This window comes from Setaria viridis, chromosome 2 (genome assembly GCF_005286985.2).
Source record: "Setaria viridis chromosome 2, Setaria_viridis_v4.0, whole genome shotgun sequence".
NCBI classification, from domain to species: domain Eukaryota; kingdom Viridiplantae; phylum Streptophyta; class Magnoliopsida; order Poales; family Poaceae; genus Setaria; species Setaria viridis.
Window position 1 is genome coordinate 45,637,380 of NC_048264.2, and position 21,667 is coordinate 45,659,046.

At 48.7% G+C, this 21,667-nt stretch overlaps 3 protein-coding genes and 2 pseudogenes across 4 annotated transcripts; 3 read left to right on the forward strand and 2 right to left on the reverse strand.

Moving 5' to 3' along the window:
• The first annotated feature begins 1,688 nt into the window (after nucleotides 1-1,688).
• On the forward strand, nucleotides 1,689-2,629 carry LOC117845637 (protein DMP1). The gene has a single exon (XM_034726699.2). It carries the CDS (start codon nucleotides 1,744-1,746, stop codon nucleotides 2,386-2,388), a length of 645 nt encoding a protein of 214 aa, XP_034582590.1. The 5' UTR covers nucleotides 1,689-1,743; the 3' UTR covers nucleotides 2,389-2,629.
• Nucleotides 2,630-5,194: 2,565 nt separating this feature from the next.
• LOC117842645 (NADH dehydrogenase [ubiquinone] flavoprotein 1, mitochondrial) lies at nucleotides 5,195-8,649 on the forward strand. The gene is made up of 2 exons (XM_034723136.2): nucleotides 5,195-5,419; nucleotides 6,930-8,649. Exons 1-2 carry the CDS (start codon nucleotides 5,366-5,368, stop codon nucleotides 8,388-8,390), a joined length of 1,515 nt encoding a protein of 504 aa, XP_034579027.1. The 5' UTR covers nucleotides 5,195-5,365; the 3' UTR covers nucleotides 8,391-8,649.
• Nucleotides 8,650-9,264: 615 nt separating this feature from the next.
• Nucleotides 9,265-13,373, reverse strand: LOC117842646 (uncharacterized). Of its 2 annotated transcripts, none has more exons than XM_034723138.2 (4): nucleotides 12,374-13,373; nucleotides 10,167-10,374; nucleotides 9,945-10,074; nucleotides 9,265-9,820 (listed from the first exon to the last, which is right to left on the reverse strand). In XM_034723138.2, exons 1-4 carry the CDS (start codon nucleotides 13,144-13,146, stop codon nucleotides 9,696-9,698), a joined length of 1,236 nt encoding a protein of 411 aa, XP_034579029.1. In that variant the 5' UTR covers nucleotides 13,147-13,373; the 3' UTR covers nucleotides 9,265-9,695. The 2 variants fall into 2 exon arrangements, with proteins under 2 accessions (XP_034579029.1, XP_034579028.1); XM_034723137.2 differs by having other exon boundaries at nucleotides 9,265-9,828; nucleotides 12,374-13,316.
• Nucleotides 13,374-16,984: 3,611 nt separating this feature from the next.
• Nucleotides 16,985-18,708, forward strand: LOC140221747 (uncharacterized; annotated as a pseudogene).
• Nucleotides 18,709-19,717: 1,009 nt separating this feature from the next.
• Nucleotides 19,718-20,972, reverse strand: LOC140221964 (uncharacterized; annotated as a pseudogene).
• Nucleotides 20,973-21,667: the final 695 nt, after the last annotated feature.

The following is a 21,667-nucleotide window of genomic DNA, read 5'->3' on the forward strand; positions in this document are numbered from 1 at the left end:
GGGAGAAAAATAAATATAGAAGCGATGCAAAACAAAAGATTGCGCTTTTACACCTATCTTGAACTGAAGGTGATTGTGTAGGGGAAAACATATAAAGGATGTAGCAAATCCCTTGAAAACAACTAATCGTGGTTAGACAAGATTATATATATCACTACGCGTAAAATGATCATGATAAGCTCTGTTGTCGTTTATATTCCATTTTTTTCGCCGATGGCTACCACGTCTCTAAAGGAAAAATGTATTGTCATTGCACACAACATGTCTTTGATTTTCCTAGAAATTCAACTGGAGTTTTGAGGAGAACGGGGATATCTGGGCTCAAAGGCAGAGCAAGCTCCAAACCTCGCTCGGGTCTGGTTCTAACCAAGCGGGCTGCATTTTTGCACGAGGTGGTCTTTGGCCCACCGCGGGATGCGCCACCGCCGGCCCGCCGCAGCGGAACTGCTCGTCATCGTCAAGGTCAAGCTCCCGCTGCATGCAACTCGCGCAGCGCTTCGATTATCCTTTGGTTGCTTTAAAGCTTCATCCTCTCGCTACGGCAAGCCGGTAGCCACCCGCCGGCTCTCGTCCACCCCGTGCGGGGACGGAAACCGAATAGCTCTCCGGGCTCCCGTGGCCCTGCGTCTCTTGCCTTGCGTGCCGATACCACCAGTTCCTCCGATGCTTCCGGCGTGACACCGAGAGACAACGGCCTGGAGATTTCTGATCAGGACAGGACGATGGCTTCCGGAGCCTGATGGACAGAAGCCATCGACGTTTCGGGTCACTCGAGTCTCTGAAGTCCCTTGCAAGATTGCCAAATTAAAACCCGGTTGCTTGTGGCGCCTTGTTCTTCCGCTCGATCTAGGCTTAGGCCCAACGCCACATTTCAGATTTCAGGCACCGATTAGGTCACGCTGACAAATACGTGTCATAGATTATCCACTGTGTTTAACAAGATACGTCTCTGACTCTACGAAGCGAGATCCTTGTCTCATCAGCTGAGACGTGCCTGTCGTTGAAGTCTGTTTTCAGCTGGTTTGGTACAACGATTCAGGCGCAGGAAAATACTACCAATAATAAAGTATCCTTGAGAAATCAGAAGTGAGGGTGTTTCAGAAATACCAACTGGCCATGCATTTCAGACGACATCCAACAAACCAAAGATTGCCAGATTAGCTTCCAAACCACCGTCATTAGGATACACAGGTGTACAACCGAGTCAACTGGCACTAGATACACAAGCGTCCACAGCATGCAGCTAAACAATCAAAACAACAGAGACCACTGACCAGCCATCGATAAACTAACACGACCATTTCTCTCATCCATCTTCGCAAGAAACTCCAGGCCAATCCGGGGTAATGCATCAAACGAGCCAGTTAAATCGAAGTGCAGTCAATTACAGGCTAACCACTCAACCACGAGCTTCGTATGAAACTAGGAAACTGTATGTGCATCACTGCATCCACATCGAGATCATAAAAAAACAAATTTCTTCTTGCTTATCGATCGTGTGGATCAAATATTTTTCTTGAAATAATGCACCTCCACGGTAGGCGCGTCGTACCGCATCGCGTCTGATCGTTATCACATTACAGACTTACAGTTACAGCCAAATGAAGCTACTGTTTGCCCCCAAGCAACCCCCTAATGCGTCTAGTTTTCTTTACACCCAAGTTGCCTATAAGTACTGCACGGTGATGCAATAAGCGAGCAGATACCAACAGCTAACACATAGGCATAAGAGCCAGCCAGTGAATGGAAGAAGGCATCAAAGCAGAGCCGAAGAAAGAAGGGGCAGCCACGGACCCGGCCAAGGGTTCGACGAGCACCGTGGGGGTCATGGCGGACGCGACGTTCAAGAGCATCGGCGACGTGCTCCGGCTGCTGCCCACGGCGACGGTGATCGTGTACGAGGTGCTCAACCCGATCGTGACTAACACCGGAGACTGCCACGTCGGGTACAAGATAGCCACGGGGATCCTCCTAGGCCTCTGCGGCTTCTTCTGCGCCTTCTCCACCTTCACCGACAGCTACGTGGGCGCCGACGGTAAGGCCAAGTACGGCCTCGTGACGCCCCGGGGCCTCCTCCCTTTCTCCGACGACGGCGGCGCCGCCGCCGGCGAGGGGCGGGATTTCTCCAAGTATCGGCTGCGGTTCGCGGACTTCGTGCACTCGGCCTTCGCCGTGGCCGTGTTCGCGGCGGTGGCGCTGCTCGCCGACGCCAACACGGTGGCCTGCTTCTACCCGTCGCTCAAGGACCAGCAGAAGAAGGTGGTCATGGCGCTGCCCGTCGTGGTCGGCGCCGTCGCCAGCGTCGTCTTCATCGTGTTCCCCTGCACGCGCCACGGGATCGGGTACCCGCCGTCCAAGCCCGAGACGAGCGCGCTGGCGTCGCAGTAGGGACGCCGTGCTCGGAGCTAGCTCGATTGGTTTTGCACCCGCTGTATGATGGCGCGCATCGATCGGTTTGTAGTTATATGCCGTGTTGTTTGTATATTGTACGTGCTCGCGTTCATATTTGATGTACGTGATTCGTTTGCCACACCTGCCTGCATGTGTTTATCTGTTTCCGCAGAACCCCAGATGTCAAGAACAAGCTTCATCTTTGTTTGCTTCAATACAGTTTTCCATAAATTTTATCCGTTTGAAGGAGTTTTGAGAAAGCTCCTCTTGGTGAGTGCAGCAGAGTTGTGCAGTACAACTTCATCAACTTGGGTTCAATCCAAGTACATGTGCATGAGTATGATTTATGTGTGCTGAGGTGTTACATGTGCTTTGTGTGTGCACGCGTTTTCTTTATAATTCGAAGGAAAAACGACTATTCTTTCCACACCAATCTCTATCTCTACCTAATATTAACTAGCAAGATGCCCGTGCGGTTGCTACGGTGAAACGACATTGCTTACCGCGCGATATTTTTATCGTGTTGTGTAACTTTTATTACTCTAGTACTATTGGACTTTTCATACCTGGGGCGGATCCTCCGTACAACGAGTAACGCAGAGATCGTCCCTCAAATTCTAGCATTGTTTCAGCCTAGCAAGCACTGTAGGTCATCACACAGTTTTTTATCGTCACTCAGTTTTTGAGTTAGATCCGCCCCGCATGCATGTTTTGTTATTTTTCAAGCCATTAAATGATCACTAACATTTGGAAATTAAATATGCACCTAGAAATTAAAAAAATCTTACGTATGGATACATGTAATTTAATTTTGTGAAGTTCAATTCATTTGAATAACTCTCGCTCAATGCATCACAACGCGAGAGCTACCTCACTCATCTCCCATCAACTAATGCAAAAACTTACACAACTATACGGATTCAGAATTTTCGATAAACTAAAATAGTTAAGCACTTCGTCAAACTCACCCCTTGGCTGCTCGATTGCTCTGCTCGGACGACTCGCTAGCGTATCCATGTGCACACGCGGCCGTCGCGGCTTGTCCTTGCCGGCATCCCGGACGTGGAATGGCGGACGACGCCTTCCGCGCTGCCTCCTCCGTCTCCCTTCATTATCATCTCGGTCGCGTTGATTCCTATCGCATATTTAGATCAAGGAGTTGGAAGGGCTGGGAGGGGGTCAACGGGCCGAACTAAAGCTGGCCCAATAATTGTTTGCCTTCGCCAAAAGTCAGCCCAAAACTATCTCCAAGCCTGATAATAAGCAGAGTCATTATCGGGTACGAAAATTATGGCACACATCAACTCGATTACGGGTTTCTAGAAGCGACGTACCAAGAATTATGGCAGAAGCGTTTCTCGCTTTAATATTAGGTAGAGATAAAGATAGAGATAGAGATAGAGATATAGAGGTAGAGAAGTGCAGTTGGTTCTTCCAACCGTCGTGATTGTTTTGCAAAAAAGTCCCTCAATTTTTTCGTAATCAACCCGTAGTCCTTGGAATAGTTCTTGACGATGGAAGGCTGGAACTCTCCTATCATGGTCGGCCACGACTCATAGGCAGCAGAAACAATAAGGAGGCCGCCCTCCGCCGCCCACTCACCTTGCCCCTGCATGCACGCCGCTTATCGTTGTTGCTCCCCTCCGTGTCCATCTGCTTCAGCCATGGGCCCATGACGCATTGATCCTCAACGTGGTGCGGTGAGAGAAAACGAGCACGGAGGCTGCAGGTCATGCTTGAGCTCACCCTCAATGCTTTGCATGGACATGCTGCACTAGCAACCAACAAGAAGACCTAAAGATGAGTAATTAAGAGAGGGAATGAGAGAGATGCAAGTGGAGCCAATGCTTGGCGTGGGTGCTCTGCAGCTGCCGTTTGCCTATTTGAATGATGAAGGAGCACGGACAAAAAATCAAGAAAGAGGTAGGGATGGTGCTTGGCACGATCGCCTCTTAAATGTCTTCATGTTTTGGCCTCGTGCTACGTGTTTTGCCCAAAATAATTTAAACTGTGAAGTAAATTGGACTATAAAAATTAGGTACAAATGAATAATAAGAGAATTAAATAGCAATAAAACTAATCCAAAGAATAAAAAAATATTTTGTAGTTTAAGGATCTTTCCATAGATAAAAAATAGGAACCGAAGGATTTTCTAGAGCACTCGAACTTAATGTGCTAATAATTGAGAATTTGAGCGAGAGCTCTATATTGGATCTTTCTGAAAATTAGATGCCAAAAGAGATGGTCCATATCCTCCACGATGAAGCTATACCATCCTTGATCGAAACACCTAAAAACGCTCCTTGATACAGCTCATGTGGGCGGCTGAGCAAGGCGAGAACCGAGTGAGCAAAAGTGGTGGCAGGCCATGACAATCAACGATAGCAATTGTGCTTAGCCAGTGGCGGTGACTCCACGCTCAATAAATGACAGCTGAGTATCATCAAAATAAGACAACTTGCGAATAGCAACAGTTGGATGCTAGATTTTTTTTTCCACCGTACGGGCATATTTGCTAGTAATACACAAATGACCACACGAAACATTCGGTACAATTACAGACAAAAGGTTTAAAAAACATACAGTATGGAGTTAGCGAGCTTTTTTATTCGCTAATCCTGATATTTTCTTTTTAAACTTAAAAATCGTTATTGATTTTTTTTTCCTTTCCGGTCCTCCGGATTTCGAACTACTAAAACCAACATTACGAAACCGTAGCCCATCGGGCGAGACCAGACCGAAACCACTCCGTCGTTAGGCCCAGGCCCAACCCCGCGGCGTCGCATCGTGTCCGCGTGCGTGTGCAGGCCTCGCTCCGCGCATCCCCTTCTGGCAGGAGCTCGCCCACGGCAGCCGCTCCCCTCTTCCTCTCTCCCCACCCTCTCTCTTCCCCTCCCCGATCTCCCCCAATCCGACCAGACCAGCAGGCACCCTCGACTCGAGCGGAGCAGGCGAGGCGGAGGCGGAGGCGGAGATGGCGCTGCGACGGGCGCTCCTCAGATCGGCCGAGATCTCCCCCGACCGCAAGGTTCGATCCCCTCTCTCCTCCTCGGTTGGATCCCACTGTTGGGGGATGTGAAATCCGTCGGGAGAGTCGGACCTGGCGAGGGCGCTGTAGGCGTAGCCTGGGGGCGTCGTGGGTTTGAGCCGTGGAGGGTAGGGGCGGGTTCCAGTTACTGCTGTATTTTGCATAGGGCGATGGAATGAATCTCTTCCCATGTAGCGGCATGCTAGAATGGGTGAAAGGTTGAGGTAGGGTGTGGAGTGGAGAGTGGAGGCGGCATTCTTTTTTCTTTCTGGTATGAGTTGGGGCAGGGGGTGCGGAGGCGCTTGGATTGGAATAGTGGAGACTATAGGTTCTTCCCCCTTCCTTTCTGGACACTGCTGATCCCAGATTTCAAGTCAGTGAGGGTATATTTCGTTGTTAGTTCATGGTTAGTCGGTACATGTTGTAAATTGTTTCCACTGGACCATTGAAGGTTCAATTTGAGGTCAGAATCTGAATCTGAGCATGCTAATATACTTTGCCTACACCATTGCTAATGGAAACTTATGCTAATGCTACTTTTGATTAAAAAAAATCCAAGTGAGGAACAAGCTTTGCTACTTCTTCGATTAGGATACCTTGGTCAGGTATTTGAGTATTCGTTAAACCTTTAGGAATATAAGTGAGAGTTTCATATTAAGTTGAATTTGAATACGTTGTTTTTGCATTTTTAGATAGGCCACTGGTTCTGGCAGCAAAGAACTATCACGTCTTAAATACTATTATCTTTTTTTATTGCTAACATTTCATTTATAACTCTGGGCTATGCCTCAGAATGTCATCTAGGATGTAGCAGATGGTGAAGGTTGCCTCTTATGCAGATAAATAGGTTGTGGTAGACTAGTAGGATCTAAATTACTTGCTCCTGACTGAGCAGTTGTTTTTATATCTGTAGGTTAGATTTATTGAATTGGTTGTCAGGCCTCTGTTTCCACCTGGTAGACTCATATGCAACCTTTAAGTATATAAACATAAAGAGATATCATGTGGCATTGTTACACCTTCATTTCTTGTACGAAATTAGGAACTGACCTGAGATCTTGAAATCTTACCATGAATTATACTGTTTCCTATCCATTTTCTCCTGGTTCATGAACAATGCTTAGTTTGATAACTTTCCTGCTACAACCAACCCATGTAGAAAATGTAATTTTTTTTTGGCTGTGCTGCCCCTTTTTAACCACTTTGTGATTTTTCCCCTCTTGCAATTTACTCCATATTACTTCATATACTGGAGGCAGCAGCATCAAAATTATGACTTCATTGTCACATCTTGATCATAGTATTTGAGTCCCAAATGTCAAGAGTTCAAGACCGGTTTAGTCACTTGGGAAATTAAACTTTCCACCTTTTGCTTCCGACTGCAGTAAACTAACTATGAATATATTAATTTTTGGAGAGCGTACAAGCACTTATGTTTTATTAATTGCGTACCATTGCTCAGCCTATTATGATTCATTGGCATGCTACTCACTTTTAGTTTTCTTTTCAGGCTGCAATTGAGTACTTCCATTCTTTATCAAGGGCACAGCCTGCTCGATCTCTCAATGGTGCTGGCCTTTGCCCTGCTAGCAGATCATTTAGCACCCAGGCTGCTACTACATCAAGCACACCACAGCCTCCTCCTCCACCACCCCCTCCAGAGAAGACTCACTTTGGTGGGCTCAAAGATGAGGACCGCATTTTTACCAACCTCTACGGTCTGCATGACCCTTTTCTTAAAGGTGCAATGAAGAGGGGTGATTGGCATAGGACCAAGGATTTGGTGCTTAAGGGGGCAGACTGGATAGTTAATGAAATGAAGAAATCAGGTCTCCGGGGACGTGGAGGTGCAGGTTTCCCCTCCGGTCTCAAATGGTCCTTTATGCCTAAGGTTTCAGATGGACGTCCTTCGTATCTTGTTGTTAATGCTGATGAGAGTGAGCCTGGAACTTGCAAAGATAGAGAAATCATGCGTCATGATCCCCACAAGCTTCTGGAAGGATGCCTTATTGCTGGAGTTGGAATGAGGGCGTCAGCTGCTTACATCTACATTAGAGGTGAATACGTGAATGAGCGTCTCAACCTTGAGAAAGCCCGGCAGGAAGCATATGCAGCTGGACTTCTTGGTAAGAATGCTTGTGGATCTGGTTATGATTTTGATGTGCATATTCATTTTGGTGCTGGTGCATACATCTGTGGTGAAGAGACTGCCCTACTTGAGAGCCTTGAAGGGAAGCAGGGCAAGCCTAGGCTGAAGCCACCTTTCCCAGCCAATGCTGGGCTTTATGGTTGCCCCACAACTGTGACAAATGTTGAAACTGTGGCTGTGTCCCCAACAATTCTTAGGCGTGGCCCAGAATGGTTTGCAAGCTTTGGGCGCAAGAACAACTCTGGAACCAAACTCTTCTGTATCTCAGGGCATGTGAACAAACCTTGCACCGTGGAGGAGGAAATGAGCATACCTCTGAAGGAGTTGCTCGAGAGGCACTGTGGAGGTGTGAGGGGAGGATGGGACAACCTGCTTGCTGTTATTCCTGGTGGTTCGTCTGTCCCCCTTTTACCAAAACACATATGTGATGATGTGATGATGGACTATGATGCACTGAAGGCTGTGCAGTCTGGATTGGGTACTGCAGCAGTTATCGTGATGGACAAATCTACAGATGTTGTTGACGCGATTGCTAGGCTGTCGTACTTCTACAAGCATGAGAGTTGTGGGCAGTGCACACCTTGCCGGGAAGGCACACCCTGGCTATGGATGATCATGGAGAGGCTCAAGGTTGGTAATGCAAAGCTGGAGGAAATTGATATGCTTCAGGAGGTCACAAAGCAAATCGAAGGTCATACTATCTGTGCTCTTGGGGATGCTGCGGCATGGCCTGTGCAGGGGCTTATCAGGCACTTCAGGCCAGAGCTGGAAAGGAGGATCCGCGAGCGAGCTGAAAGGGAGTTGCTGGCAGCTTCTGCATGATCCGCCAGCCATTGCGCTCCTGTACTAGTTTCCTGATTTCTTTTACTTAAATAATGCAAACTGAAGGAGCTGATTTCTATGTAAGGAAATGCAGCTTTCTTGATTCCTTTAAACTTCACATGGATGTTTATTTGATGCACTTGAGCAGCTGGTGAATTTTGATGGACTAGATAAGCTTTTCAAAGTAGAAACAAACTTGATCAATGTACCATGTATGCTACATGATCCATCATAATGTTATTGTGGATGTGTATGTCGACCTGTTTGTCTCTTTGATATTGTGGCTATAATGATCTCGTAATTTGGGTTAGGTGTTTGAAATCATGTCCACATCTGGGACTTATGCTTGCATCTAATGCACCAGCATCACCTATTCACCTGCATGGCATTTGGCATGTGGCCTGGTGGCCCGGTTATGCATGTTCCATGGCCTGTCGTTTGAAGTTTGTTGGCTGCTGGACGTGTCCATCAGCTCGTACAGGGGTACAGCGTACCGTATTCAGTTGTTGTCAGGATCAGACAGGCAACTGGGGTAGAGCTTGCCGGTTACTGTTAGTCCTTCAGTCTTTTCTTGCTTCAGATATCTGAGCTGGCTAGACATGAACAAAAGATGCTGAATGTACTGTTGCGAGTCGGTGTCTGAAAACAAAAGGCTCTTGAGCATGCTGACAGATCCTGCGGGAAACAAACTGGGCCCTGTTCGGCTTGGACATGTCCCCTTGAAACGATTATGAGCCATAACGACTGTTTTTGCCCTGACGATGACGCCAAAGATGTTCCATGGCCGATGCATTGTTTTCAGATGTATTTAGAGAATATACGGGGTTTTTTTGTAAAGTAAGATGAATCATTTTTCTATGAAGTTGAAACCATGGAGTATAAATTACTCTTGCCAATTGAAGCAGTTCACTTTTACGGCAACCAGGTCTGCTGCAATGCCTTCAACAATAGAGAACTTTCAGCTGAAGTTACTCTGAATCTAGAAACATACGCAAGATGGCAACTAACAGAAGGGAAACGTGGCCAAAATACGTTGCTTCCACTTCTTGATCACATCACAGCAGCCATTGCAACCTGGCTTCTTCAGACTTACTCCAACAACACTAGCTGTATACACAATTCCAAGCAACCCACATCACCCCAAAAAAGAAAAAAGAATGCAAAGGTCTACGACCCAAAAAAAAGAATTATTTAGCACCCCATATCCCTTTTCTTGAGCTCTTCTTGTTCACCCTGAGTACTCTCTGTTTCCGGTTCACGGTTTCGGTGTCGGTTTCTTTGACCTGAGGTATGGTTACATCGACCCTAACGATGTGATGATCCGATGTTCCTTTGGAAGAGATGACCGAGTAGGATCCGGGCACGAACTTGTAGGGGGAGCTCGGCGATGCCAGGATGTAGTCCACCCTCGTGCCGTACTTGCAGGTCCCCTGCACATCTGAAATCCATCCATCACAAGTTCAGATAACAGCCAATGTAACTGACTGAACTGAAGAAGTTCAGACATTTCACAAAGCAACTGAACTGAGCTTATCTGAGAATTATGTCATCTACCTTGTCCTTTGGCCACAACCACGACAGCTTCGCATTCTCCGGCGAAGTCCTTGGCATCGACGTACTGCTTCCCCTTGAGGTACTTCATCACCTCTACCTTGGGCGTCGGCTTGCCGATCTCCTCGTAGTACTGCAAAGCCGTCAGAGATGAGCACAACATCCATCCCCATCGCAAGAATCTCCCATGATCATCACTGAGCATGCGATGTGAGTGACTGCTACCTTGACGATGTCGGCCCAGCGTTCGGCGGAGTAGTCGGTGCCGTCGAGCGCGTTGAGGCCGCCGGCGAGGATGTGCGGCCCGTCGCCGGAGCGGATGATGGCGTCCACCTGCTTCATCCGCCACCCCTCGTCGAGGTGGTCGAGGTGGGTGCAGTGGAAGTTGATCTCCCCGGCCTCCGGCACCTCGATCGTGGCGCGCAGCACGTTCCTGCAACCAATCACACCGCGCATTGCTCAGTGATCGATCGAGATGGCTGTTGTTGCTCTCGGAAGCTATCTGTCAATCAATCACTCGAATCGACAGGGAAGGAATGATCGCGATCACGTTTTTGGGACAAGCCATTTATGCTAGGACAGCGAGGGCACGAGTCACCATGTTGCTTTCAGCAGTTCGCTTGATGATTCCAAGCTCTTCTGAACAGGCGTGACGTGTGACGGTTTCCTGTGACCATAAATTATATGCAGCACGAGTGGTTTATCCCCTATGATTATGGTCCTTGAAACTTGAAAGGATTCGTCACATGACAGGAAGTTAAACACTTAAACGTGTAGTACTACTGTTTCAGAATCTTGATGTGATTTTTAGGAGAAAAAAGCATGGATTTACTGCACAATTTCAAAGTAAATTCTAACGCATTGTCGATAGAGGGAGTTACAAAATTTATAATCACGCCAATCAGTATGTGTATTGTATCCATAAATCGTTGAAGGATCAAGATTTTTTTTATAAAAAATTGGACAGCTAGCACGGATGGATGAGAAAGAGAGGTCGTAGGCACTGTGCCGGCCATTTATAACCAGCAAACAAGCGTCCCCGCAATAACTTCTTCCGGCTCCTCGCATGGGCAGCGGGGGTTCCTATCCGGAGGCCCTTGCCCAGGGAGCTGTCTCGCCCGGAAAGGCCCTGCCCAGCTACCACTTCCCTGACGGCGACCACTCGGCCGCCCGCAGCGAGATCGCTCGCTCGCTCGCTCGCTCACAGGACGGCAAAAATTTCTCCTTTCTCCACTGATCCCAACGCTATCACCAAGATGCCTTCTCCTACCTCTCGCCACCCTTCAGCACCAGCTAGTGAGTAGCGAGCACCTAATGACCTAACCGTATGAGCCGGTGGCGTCTTGTCTAATCCTTTTCGCTGATACTCCTAGGGCTACCGTTCCTAGGGCTGTAGGGCTAAAGCTACGATTGTTAAAAGCAGTGGGGACATTGATCCGGGACGCGCATTTGCCTTTGGATTTCGGGGCTGCGTTTGCATAAACTTTTCCAATCGCGCTGTGGTTTTAGCCTGTGACAAATGGGGGCAGCTCACCTAATCCCCTTTTTAGTAGCCCGGTAGCAGCTGAATTCAGCATGTTATCCGCCATACTTACTCCCTAAGCATCTTGCCGCTTGTCCGTAGCGCGGGGAACGCTCCTAATCACAGACCGTCACCATTATGCACCTGATGGCTAATCGGCAGGTAAAGCTAGCTTGGTGATGACTAGCACTGGATTTGGACGCTTGGCCAAAACAATTAGACGTTATGGTTAAATTGTTGAAGTATAAAAGTGAATTGCTTGACTTCGTCAGTGGCTTTGTCGTTGACCCGTTGACCTGTTACCAGACAGAACTCGAGCCTCTGTTGGAGCCATGGCCCACTTACTGTTGAGCAGGATTAGCATTCCATCGGAGAGGTAAAAACAGAGTAGCAGCAGCAACTGCGGGTGATCACATCTGCCATTCCTGTGTGGCGACAGGCAGTGCCGACGAGTTCGAGACACTGGCTGGGGGTGCTTAACACGTGATGTGTCACGGGGCGTGGTCGGGCAAAGTGGTACGGGTGTTACTGTTACTGCGAGGGCGTCTAGCCGTCTACGAAGATCAGGATAGAAGTACATTCAGGCTGCGACAGGACGGGACACTAATCCAGCTCTGAATCCCATGCTGCTGCTCTGTGCTACGCCTATTTGCTCCGCATCAGACGGCTTCAGAAACTGACCCCCACGAGTTACGAAATGATCGAGAGATTCAAATTCAACCAGGTTTGTTTAGAATGCGGTAATGCGTGTGGTGGTATGTGTTTAGTGTGAAATTCCTGGAGATTACTATGTTGTTCGTTGCGCGTCGTAAATGGAATTCCTTAGCATGGTGGTGGATTCCATTGATGCGCATGCAGGAGCTGGTTGGTAAGCTCAGGACAGCGCAGTGATGGTGGGGAGGGGACTGACCGGAAGTCGGATTGGTCGGCGACGCGGTGCGCCTTCCAGCGCTTGATGGGCCAGCGGGAGAGCACGGCGTTGCCGTACTCGGGCGCCCAGCTCTCGGCGAAGACGTAGCGCATGCCGAGCCCCTCGGCGAGCTCCGACAGCGGCCGCATCCCGCGCTCCTCCTCCGCGCGCACGTTCTGCAGCCCGATGATGTCGGCGCGGGCCTCCCGCAGCACCTCCTCCACGCTCCGCCGTCTTGGGGCCGCCTCCGCTGCCGCCTCCCGCCTCTGCTGCTGCTGCTGCGGCGTCCTCTTGCCGCGCCAGAGCCGGCTCCGCTCCAGGGAGATCTCGTTGTCCTGGAGGTTGATGGACACGCGCGCCTTGCTCGGCGACCGCGCCAGGCTCGCCGCCTGCGCCTTCAGGATCCCCTTGGGCCGCCGCGCGCCGCCGGGGCTGCCCGGCAGCGGGACGCCAGCGCCAGCGCCGCGCTCCGGCCCTGCCCCCGCGCCCGCTCCAGCTGCCGGCGTCTCGGCGGCCACCGCGGGCGCCATGGAGAACATGGCCGCGTTGAACGTCGCCACGCGTATCGTCACCTCCCGCCCTCCTCCCCCGCCAGCCGCGCCGCCGCCGTCGCCGCACCCGCCGTTGCTGCTACACGGGGTGGCCTTGCTGGAGCCGAACCGTCGCACGGCGACGCGCGCCTTGGACGGCGGCGCCCCGCCGGCACCCCCGCCGTGCCGACGGCGCCGGCGCGGGTGCAGGCAGTCGAAGCCGTCGAGGACGCGGCGCAGCATGTGTCCCGGCTAGCGTGGCGCTCCCAGGCCGGCCGGCAGGCCGCCGCGGCGATCGACGGGTGCAGCAGGCAGCACTCCGCGCGCGCCCCTGGCCTTGCTCGCTCGCGTCGCGTGCGCGCGCGCCCAGTGGCTTTTTGGCCCGCGAGCCCGCGCCCGCGCGTAATATATCGCGCCACGCGCACGGCAACGGCTGCGCGGGCGGGACGCGGGGGGCGGCGACACCGACGGCTCTGGTTTTGCTTCGGCTGCGGGCTAGCGGTGGTTACACGGGGAACGCTGGGTTTTTCCGGGGGTATTCGGGAGCATGCGTGTACGTCCGCGCGTCGGCGTCTGTGCGGCTGCGACTGCGTGTGAGATCGGCTTGCTTGTTGTGGTACTGTCGTTTCTTGTACCCATGCACACACCTACCATTCAGTGGTATCTTGGTGTATTCTACTACTGTCTGGCTGCTGATACATCGTACGTCGTCACGCAACAAATTAAATCTGAAAAAAGGAAATTAGTGTACAGTAGTGGCTACAGTTTAGTTCAAGGTTTGGCGGCAAAAGAATCGAAACATACGGTGGTGCGAAAGGCAACGCATCTTGCCATCACAGTTGCAACGCCAAACCTTTTTCAGCGGCGACGCTGCTCAAAGATAATGCCCGGAACCCACCACCTGCACAGCGCATCCGCCATGCTCTTTTTGGAAGGGGCGATCAAGCAAGCGCACAACGCAACTGGCGCCTCCAACTCCAACCACCCCACGCGCACCAGAATTCACCACTCCCATCCATCCATCCATCCATCATCCCCCAAAACCCTCTTGCAAACGGACGTACAGGTAGGATCCATATGCGTCGCGCGCCTGCGCTGCCGCTTTCGGTTTCGGAGCGTCAGGACGCTAGCTGATCCGGTGATCCCCCGTACCACTGCCACTGCACGCCTGCCGGCCTTTTCTCCGGTCACGAGAAGCGTCGCGCGAACGGACGTACAGATCGATCACGAGCCGAGCAGACGCTGGCAATGGCATCCGTGTCCTCGTCGGAGTCGACGTCGTCATTTCCGCAGGCGGTTGTGCGGCGACGGCGAGGCGGTTAGCGCCTGACGCTGACACAAGCTGATCTCGAAGGCGATCTCGCTGAGGTCGAAGGACCGTGGTCTCTGACAGGTCTCGTACTCTACTCGCTCAGGTTATAGAGTAACTGAAAGTCTGAAACCCAACACTAGCAAAGTGTAGGAGTAACCCAGTTCCTAGAATTTTCATGTTGGAGCTAGCCTCACACAGGGCCGGGGCTGACGTTGACCCCAACCACCTACCACCAGCTTCTCCTCTGAAGCAAACGCAAAGCTTGCCGTGTTCCGATCTCCCTCTGCAACTTTGCATGCATGGCCGGTAGGTGCCATGGCGCGGTCAGATCACACGAGCTTTTCTCCCCACTCGCCTTTCCCCGGAGCATCGGGATCGGTAGTTTACAAAAGACTCATCGCAACCTCGTTGTCTGCGTTTCTTTGGTGACAAGGCTAGTTGCCCGCGTTTCTGAATCCCATGGAACGACCCCCCGAGGCTCGCTTTCCATGCTGGATTGCGTCTGCTCTCTGCTGCTTTCGAACGAAAACCGAGTCGATCGGCTAGATAGGTTGGCTCCCTTTTCAGACATAATCAGAAGCTAAGGATTAAAGTTCAGTTCATCAGTGCCAGTGCCAATCATCGAGCCGCCGCGACCCTTCAGGCTTCACAGAGGCTTCTTCCTCGTCGTCATAATTAACTCGGCGGGCTTAGCTTTCTGCACCGAATCATGGCGATTGGCGATGTATCTATTCTATTTCTAATGCATCCAGCAGCACACAAAATCCCGGCACAAACCAGGACCCGGACCAGCTCCCGCGGCCTTTAATCTACGACGAAAGGCAATTACGACCATGAGGGAGAAAAGCGGAGGAACAGCTAGCGAAAGCGAAAGAACCTCGCGTTGCATTGTCTCAGCAAGGTCCTCGTCGTCATGGCGAAAACGATGCGTGCAACGGACACGAGGAAGATGACAAGCGGGACGAGACGAGGCGAGCATGTGGAGAAGCTACGACGACGGCGTCAGGAAAGGCACCCACCAAAAGGCGAGCGATTCACGTACACGCTCTAGTGGCCCGCGTGGACGATCGCGCAAAACTGCGCGCAGCGCCACCCTGTCCCTCACTTCGCCGCCCGGCTGAGGGGCAGACTGCAGCGAGCCGCCCCCACCGTCCACCACCGACGCCGTCGCGACTCGCGACGACAGGGCGGGGCAGCATCCAGCAACAAGCCGGAAGCAGCTTGGTCAGGCTCGATCTGATTGATCTCTGGGATGCAGTGGGCAAAGTCTCTGGCCTTGTTGTTGAATCATGGGTTTGGATTTGGTGGTGTGGCCAGTGTGCGTCAGGACGCACTCGGTTTCGGTGAGAGGAAATTCAGAGGCTGGGCACTGAAAATTGCCTGCTCGATGTGACGATGATGTTGTTCAGGAATCAGGACCATGCCTTCCAAGAAGCCAAGAATGCAGTCACGCAGTGACGAGGGCATTGTGAATCCCAACACGATTTCAGATCGCCATAGTTGCACAGATAATTAACTAGTGCGAGCTGCTTGTCAGGAATTATTGGTGAGCTGAATCAGCGTCGTCACATCTCAGCATCCACCAGCTGCGCGGCCGGCCAGATTTGAGGGACGCGTACATGTCAAATCAGGGTAGGCATTATTTCGTGGATCAGGTCTACTTAATCCCCTAACCAAAGATTATTCCGTGGATCAGGTCTACTGGAAACATTGTTAATGCCTTTCATGGCAAAGCAGTCGTCCTAACCAAAGATGCTGTGGGATCTTCCATTCCTTTTGGAACCAGAAGGTTATGTTTTTTTTTTCAAAATATAGTATAGACACAGGCGCTCAACGCACACACAACCCTATCCCTATGAACGTATTCGAGAAACTAAATTAGCAATCTTGGGCTGCTAAAATCATCACGAGCACCTCACTATCGACGAGCATATAACCTACCGCTGAAAGGAGTAGCGCCGATTAACTTCTGGAATAAATTCGTAAAAATGCTATCCTTATTTTTAAGTCACAACCATATGGAATTATAACACGTTACTTCATTCGTTTCAAATTATAGTGTACTTCAGTTCTGTCATAACTTCTAAGTCAAACATTTCTACCTTTAGCCGAGTTTATAGAAAAAAATATCAATATCTAAAATATTAAATTAGTTTCATTAAATCCACCACAAAATAGTTTTGATAGTGCATTCATCTAGTCTTGTAGAGAATCAATATATTTTTCTATAAACTATAAACTTAGTTAAAGTTAGAGAAATTTAATAGTTACAGATAACTTCGTGTCAAGAGACATGTTAATGCATATTGATTTAACCGGGAAGACCAGCAGGTCGACTACCGCTGAGTAGGGATGTGAATGCATATTGGTGGACTAATATAGCACTCTTGTACCCATCTTCGTAACATTTTGCTGTAAATTATCGTGACTCTCATCTCATCCTAGCAGGGTCTGGGCGCGAGAGGAGAGCTACAATCCATCACCACATGTTAATATCTCAGGTGAGATAGGATAGGGGAAATGTATTTATAAAAATACAAATTTGATTGAGGCTCCTATAGATTTCATTCACGTTATTTCCTGAGGTGAGGTATGGAAATTATTTTGGATTGGGGAAATCTAAGTTTTTTTTTGAGGGGGATTTGGGGAAATCTAAGTGTCGAGGCGATTTCTGAATCGGAATAGGCTGGCAGGCCGAGTTGCGCACGGGCCCCCAGTTTGGCCCATTTATCAGGGGAGCGCGAGCGCGACCCACCCCACAGGGCCTAGAAGGCTAGAAAGAGAGAGTTGCCCGGCGCGGCGCCTCGGCGACGAGGACAACCCCCGGGCTTTTGCTTTGCGGTGGAGACGGCGGCGGGGCCGATGGCGCCGGGGAGGAAGAGCGGCCGCAAAGGGGACGGGAAGTTGGCGAGTTGTTGCAGTAGCAAGCAGAAGAAGAAGGCCTCAGTTCCGGAAGCACAGAATTCGAGGGCGATGGATGCGTTCGGGACGATGAAGACTGGCCGTCCTGAGCGTCTGCTACCGGGCATCTCCATCCTTTGTACGGAGGGCGACGATGAGGACTGGGGGGCTCGATGGGAGGCGAGTTGCAACGAACCTCTGATCTGCCCGGAAGCCGAGAGGGAGGAATCGACGACGGAGTAGGAGGCGAGGATGCGGAAGCAGTTGATTGGAGATGATGCAGATCTAGATGAGGATTGGTCGGTGTGCGATGAAGCCCGACGGGTTATCCACTTTCGCAGTGACTGGGAGTTTCTATGGTCCCCCGACTACGGCTCATTCGAGGACATCAGTAAGTTCTCCTCTACTCCTCCCCACCGGTTTGGTTCGTTTGTCCTTTAATTTCTAGTTTCCTACAACTCTACAGGAATTACTGATGATAATACAACATATATTGCGACTTGTAGAATATTCGTTAGTTACTTGGTCTGTACTTACCCGCTATTGGCTCGATCTTTACTCATTCCAAATCTTTTACAACTACGTGCAGCAAGGATCCCCCCAATGCGTTTCACATTCAAGAAGGCTCCCAGCGATGCAATGCACGAGAATGCTCTGCAGATTTTTTCAGCCATGGTCACAGCAACAAGTGGCGGTTTGCCGATTGATGTGTTTGGTATGGTTGCCGTACGCGACATCATTGACCACAACCGCAACATTGTCTTTTGCCGCACAAGGGACAACTGCCAGACCCTCACCTAAGAGCATCCATATTTGGAACTAACAGGTCCTACCCGTGCTGTTCTGCTGGAGTCGCGGCCTGATTTTGTGTTCATCGAGGTTGACCTTACGGTAAAGGGCACTGCTGACTCCGAGGATGAAAAACTGAGCCCTCTAGTTGTGCCTATATCATCCGGTAATACTATGTATTCACACATGTGGAAATGTGCTTACACTAGCAAGCTTAGCACTGTTGAGTTTACACTTGGACACATTATTCGCTCCGTGGTGGCTACAATATTTGTGCGAGTCACTCGTGGATCATGGCCAGATGGTTTTCATGGTCAATTTTCTGCCATTGCTTCTGGTAAATGTGCTGAACCTCCCTCCACTGTTTATCATACTAGTGTTAATGACGAGGAAATCGCCTTGCTTGATTCTGGAGGTGAGAAGGTGCCCGTCACTAGTGATGGAGATATCAAACTTTCACGGCGTGTTGTTTCTGTTGACACCACGGGAGAGCTGAAAGTTTATGTCAAGGCACGGGGAGGTGATAACAATGTTATGGAAACATGGAAGGTTTTCAAGCCATTGGACGCCGGTAGAAGCAACAGCATGCTTGACATCGGCTTCTGTAAAATGGACATAACTGTAGCCTGGTCGCTCATCTCGTATAATCATGTTTATGCAGATACACTATTGTAGCTGTTTGTTATGAAGTGGTATGCTGAGTTAAGTTATGGTTCCGTTGAAACTATGGGAAAGGTGAAAGTTGTGTTGTGAGACGTCGGATGGTGATAGCAAATGAAAATTCAAATGGTTCGAATTGCTTACTGCTGCTGTTAATTAAATTAAATTAAGCTTTGAGTCCAAGAAGAAAAAAAATATTAGTTTGATGGTGTGCAATTTCTTTATAACGTTGTTTTCTTTGAACCATGGTAAATGTGCTGACTTGTCTACAATGAAGGTGCCTAATTGTGCAGTCCCAGCTATACTCATTTTCTTTTTACAATTACCAAGCTAGACATTTTGGCTATGCCTTTAATGAAAGTCAGGGAAGGCGCCAGGAATCCTGGATTAACAATTTAGCCTGAAAATGATCGCTTAGAATGCTAACTGGTTCTGGAAATCTAGATAGTGGATTGATTCCTTCTTCAGCATGTATGTCAAATTGGATAGCTTAGCTGTTTATCTTTCATTAGGACAAATTATCTCCAAGTCGTAGGCTCGTGGGTAACTGTACAAGCTCTATAGTATCTGCAGAATCTGAAAGCATTTCAAGGAAAATGCTGAAGGCACGATTTGGCAATCTGTTAACCTCCATGCCAGCTCTGTCAAGGCCTGTATGGATATGGAGGAAAGATAGCTTCATCTATGACAGTACTTCTGGTTGGTATGGAGACTACATAGCAGATAATCCCGATGGGCCCTTTGGCAATGACAAAGTTGTGTGAGGGTCCGAAGTGGTTGATAAATATACTCCATTAAGTTGCCTCGGCAGCCGAGGCAACTTAGGGGGTGTTTGGTTCCTCCCCCTAAAGTTTAACTCCTATCACATCGAATGTTTAGATACTAATTAGAAGTATTAAATCTAGACTATTTACAAAACCCACTTCACAGATGGAGGCTAAACGGCGAGACGAATCTATTAAGCCTAATTAGTCCATGATTTGACAATGTGCTGCTACAGTAACCATTTGCTAATTATGGATTAATTAGGTTTAATAGATTCGTCTCGCCGTATAGCCTCCATCTGTGCAATTAGTTTTATAATTAACTCATATTTAGTCCTAATTAGTCTCCAAATATTCGATGTGATATGGACTAAACTTTAGCTCGAGGAACCAAACGCCCCCTTACTCTTTGTGAAGACACATCACACATGAGTTGCTTCTGAACTATTTAAACTGCTTAACAGGATGTTGCACCTATAGTTGATCCTGGGATTGCATTCAGATTCAGTATTCAACAATGCTATGAACTACCTTACAACGACAACATAAACAACATAGCCAGTTTATTAGGTAGGCTAGAGTTGAAACCTAACAAGAACCACAAATCAGGATTCGAGCACATAAATAGCTATTTTTTCAGCACTCTATCCATAGCTAAATCTTTGGCTATATTCAATCCCTTCATATCTCCTTTTATTACCTCTTTCCATGTTAATTTTAGTCTTCCTCTGCCTCTCTTCATATTACTGTTACGCTTTAGGGTTCCACTACGCATCGGTGCCTCCGGAGGTCTTCTTTGGACATGTCCAAATCATCTCAACCGGTGTTGGATAAGCTTTTCTTCAATTGATGCTACCCCTAACCTATCACGTATATCCTCATTCCAGACTCGATCTCTTCTCGTATGACCACAAATCCAACGCAACATATGCATTTCCGCAACACTTATCTGCTGGACATGTCGTCTTTTTGTAGGCCAACCTTCTGCACCATACAACATTACAGGTCTAATCGCCGTCCTATAAAACTTGCCTTTTAGCTTCAATGGTACCCTCTTGTCATATAAAATTCCTGATGCTTGGCGCCACTTCATCCACCATACTTTGATTCTATGACTAACATCCTCATCAATATCCCTATCTCGATGTAGCATTGATCCCAAATATCAAAATGTATCCTTCCTAGGCACTACTTAGCTTTCCAAACTGACATCTCCCTCCTCATGTGTAGTATTGCCAAAGTCACATCTCGTTTTAGTTCCTGCTGAGTCTAAAACCTTTTGGCTCTATGGTCTCCCACCACAACTCCAGTTTCCTATTTACTCATGCTCGACTTTCATCAACTAGCACTACATCATCCGCGAAAAGCATACACTAAGGGATATCCCCTTAAATGTCCCGTGTTACCTCATCCATCACTAAGACAAATAGATAAGGGCTCAAAGCAGATCCTTGATGCAGTCCTATTCTAATCGGAAAGTCATTTGTATCGTCATCACTTGTTCGAATTCTAGTTACAACATTGTTGTACATGTCCTTAATAAGTCCAATGTACTTCGTTGAGACTTTATGTTTGTCTAAACCCCACCGCACAATATTCCTTGGTATTTTATCATACGCCTTCTCCAAGTCAATGAAAACCATGTGTAGGTCCTTCTTCTTCTCCCTATATCGCTCCATAACTTGTCTTATTAAGAAAATAGTTTCCATGGTTGACCTTCTAGGCATGAAACCAAATTGGTTCATAGAGACCCGTGTTATCATTCTCAAATGATGCTCGATATTTTGACTACGAACTACCTTGCTTAAGATATTTTGGCTGCGGGATAGGCAACCCTAACCAATGACGGCTGCGGGACAGGCAACCCCTAACCAATGGCCAGCTCCTGAGATTTAAAGTTCATAGCATTCGGTCAAATTTAAAGTTCATAGCATTTGGTCAGATTGAAAGTACTATAAACTACCAAATGCATTTAATGGTAAAAAGTTAAAACCTCTTGTTCAAATTCGATCCGATTGGAGAAATTTAAAGCACATTTGCACCAGAGGATAAAAATTCTTCCTATATCAAAAATCGTCCTCCCTGTATATATGAGCGAAGTTGCAGAAAATATTTGCGAGATTAATGTGAAAACTATACAACCACCGTTCATCCCCTAGTAGACGTATCATACTACGGGGGTGTTTGGATCTTTAGTCCGGACTAAAATTCATGTCATATCGAATATTCGGAGGCTAATTAGGAGGATTAAACATGAGCTAATTATAAAACTAATTACACATATGGAGGCTAATTCACGAGATGAATCTATTAAGCCTAATTAATCCATCACTAGCAC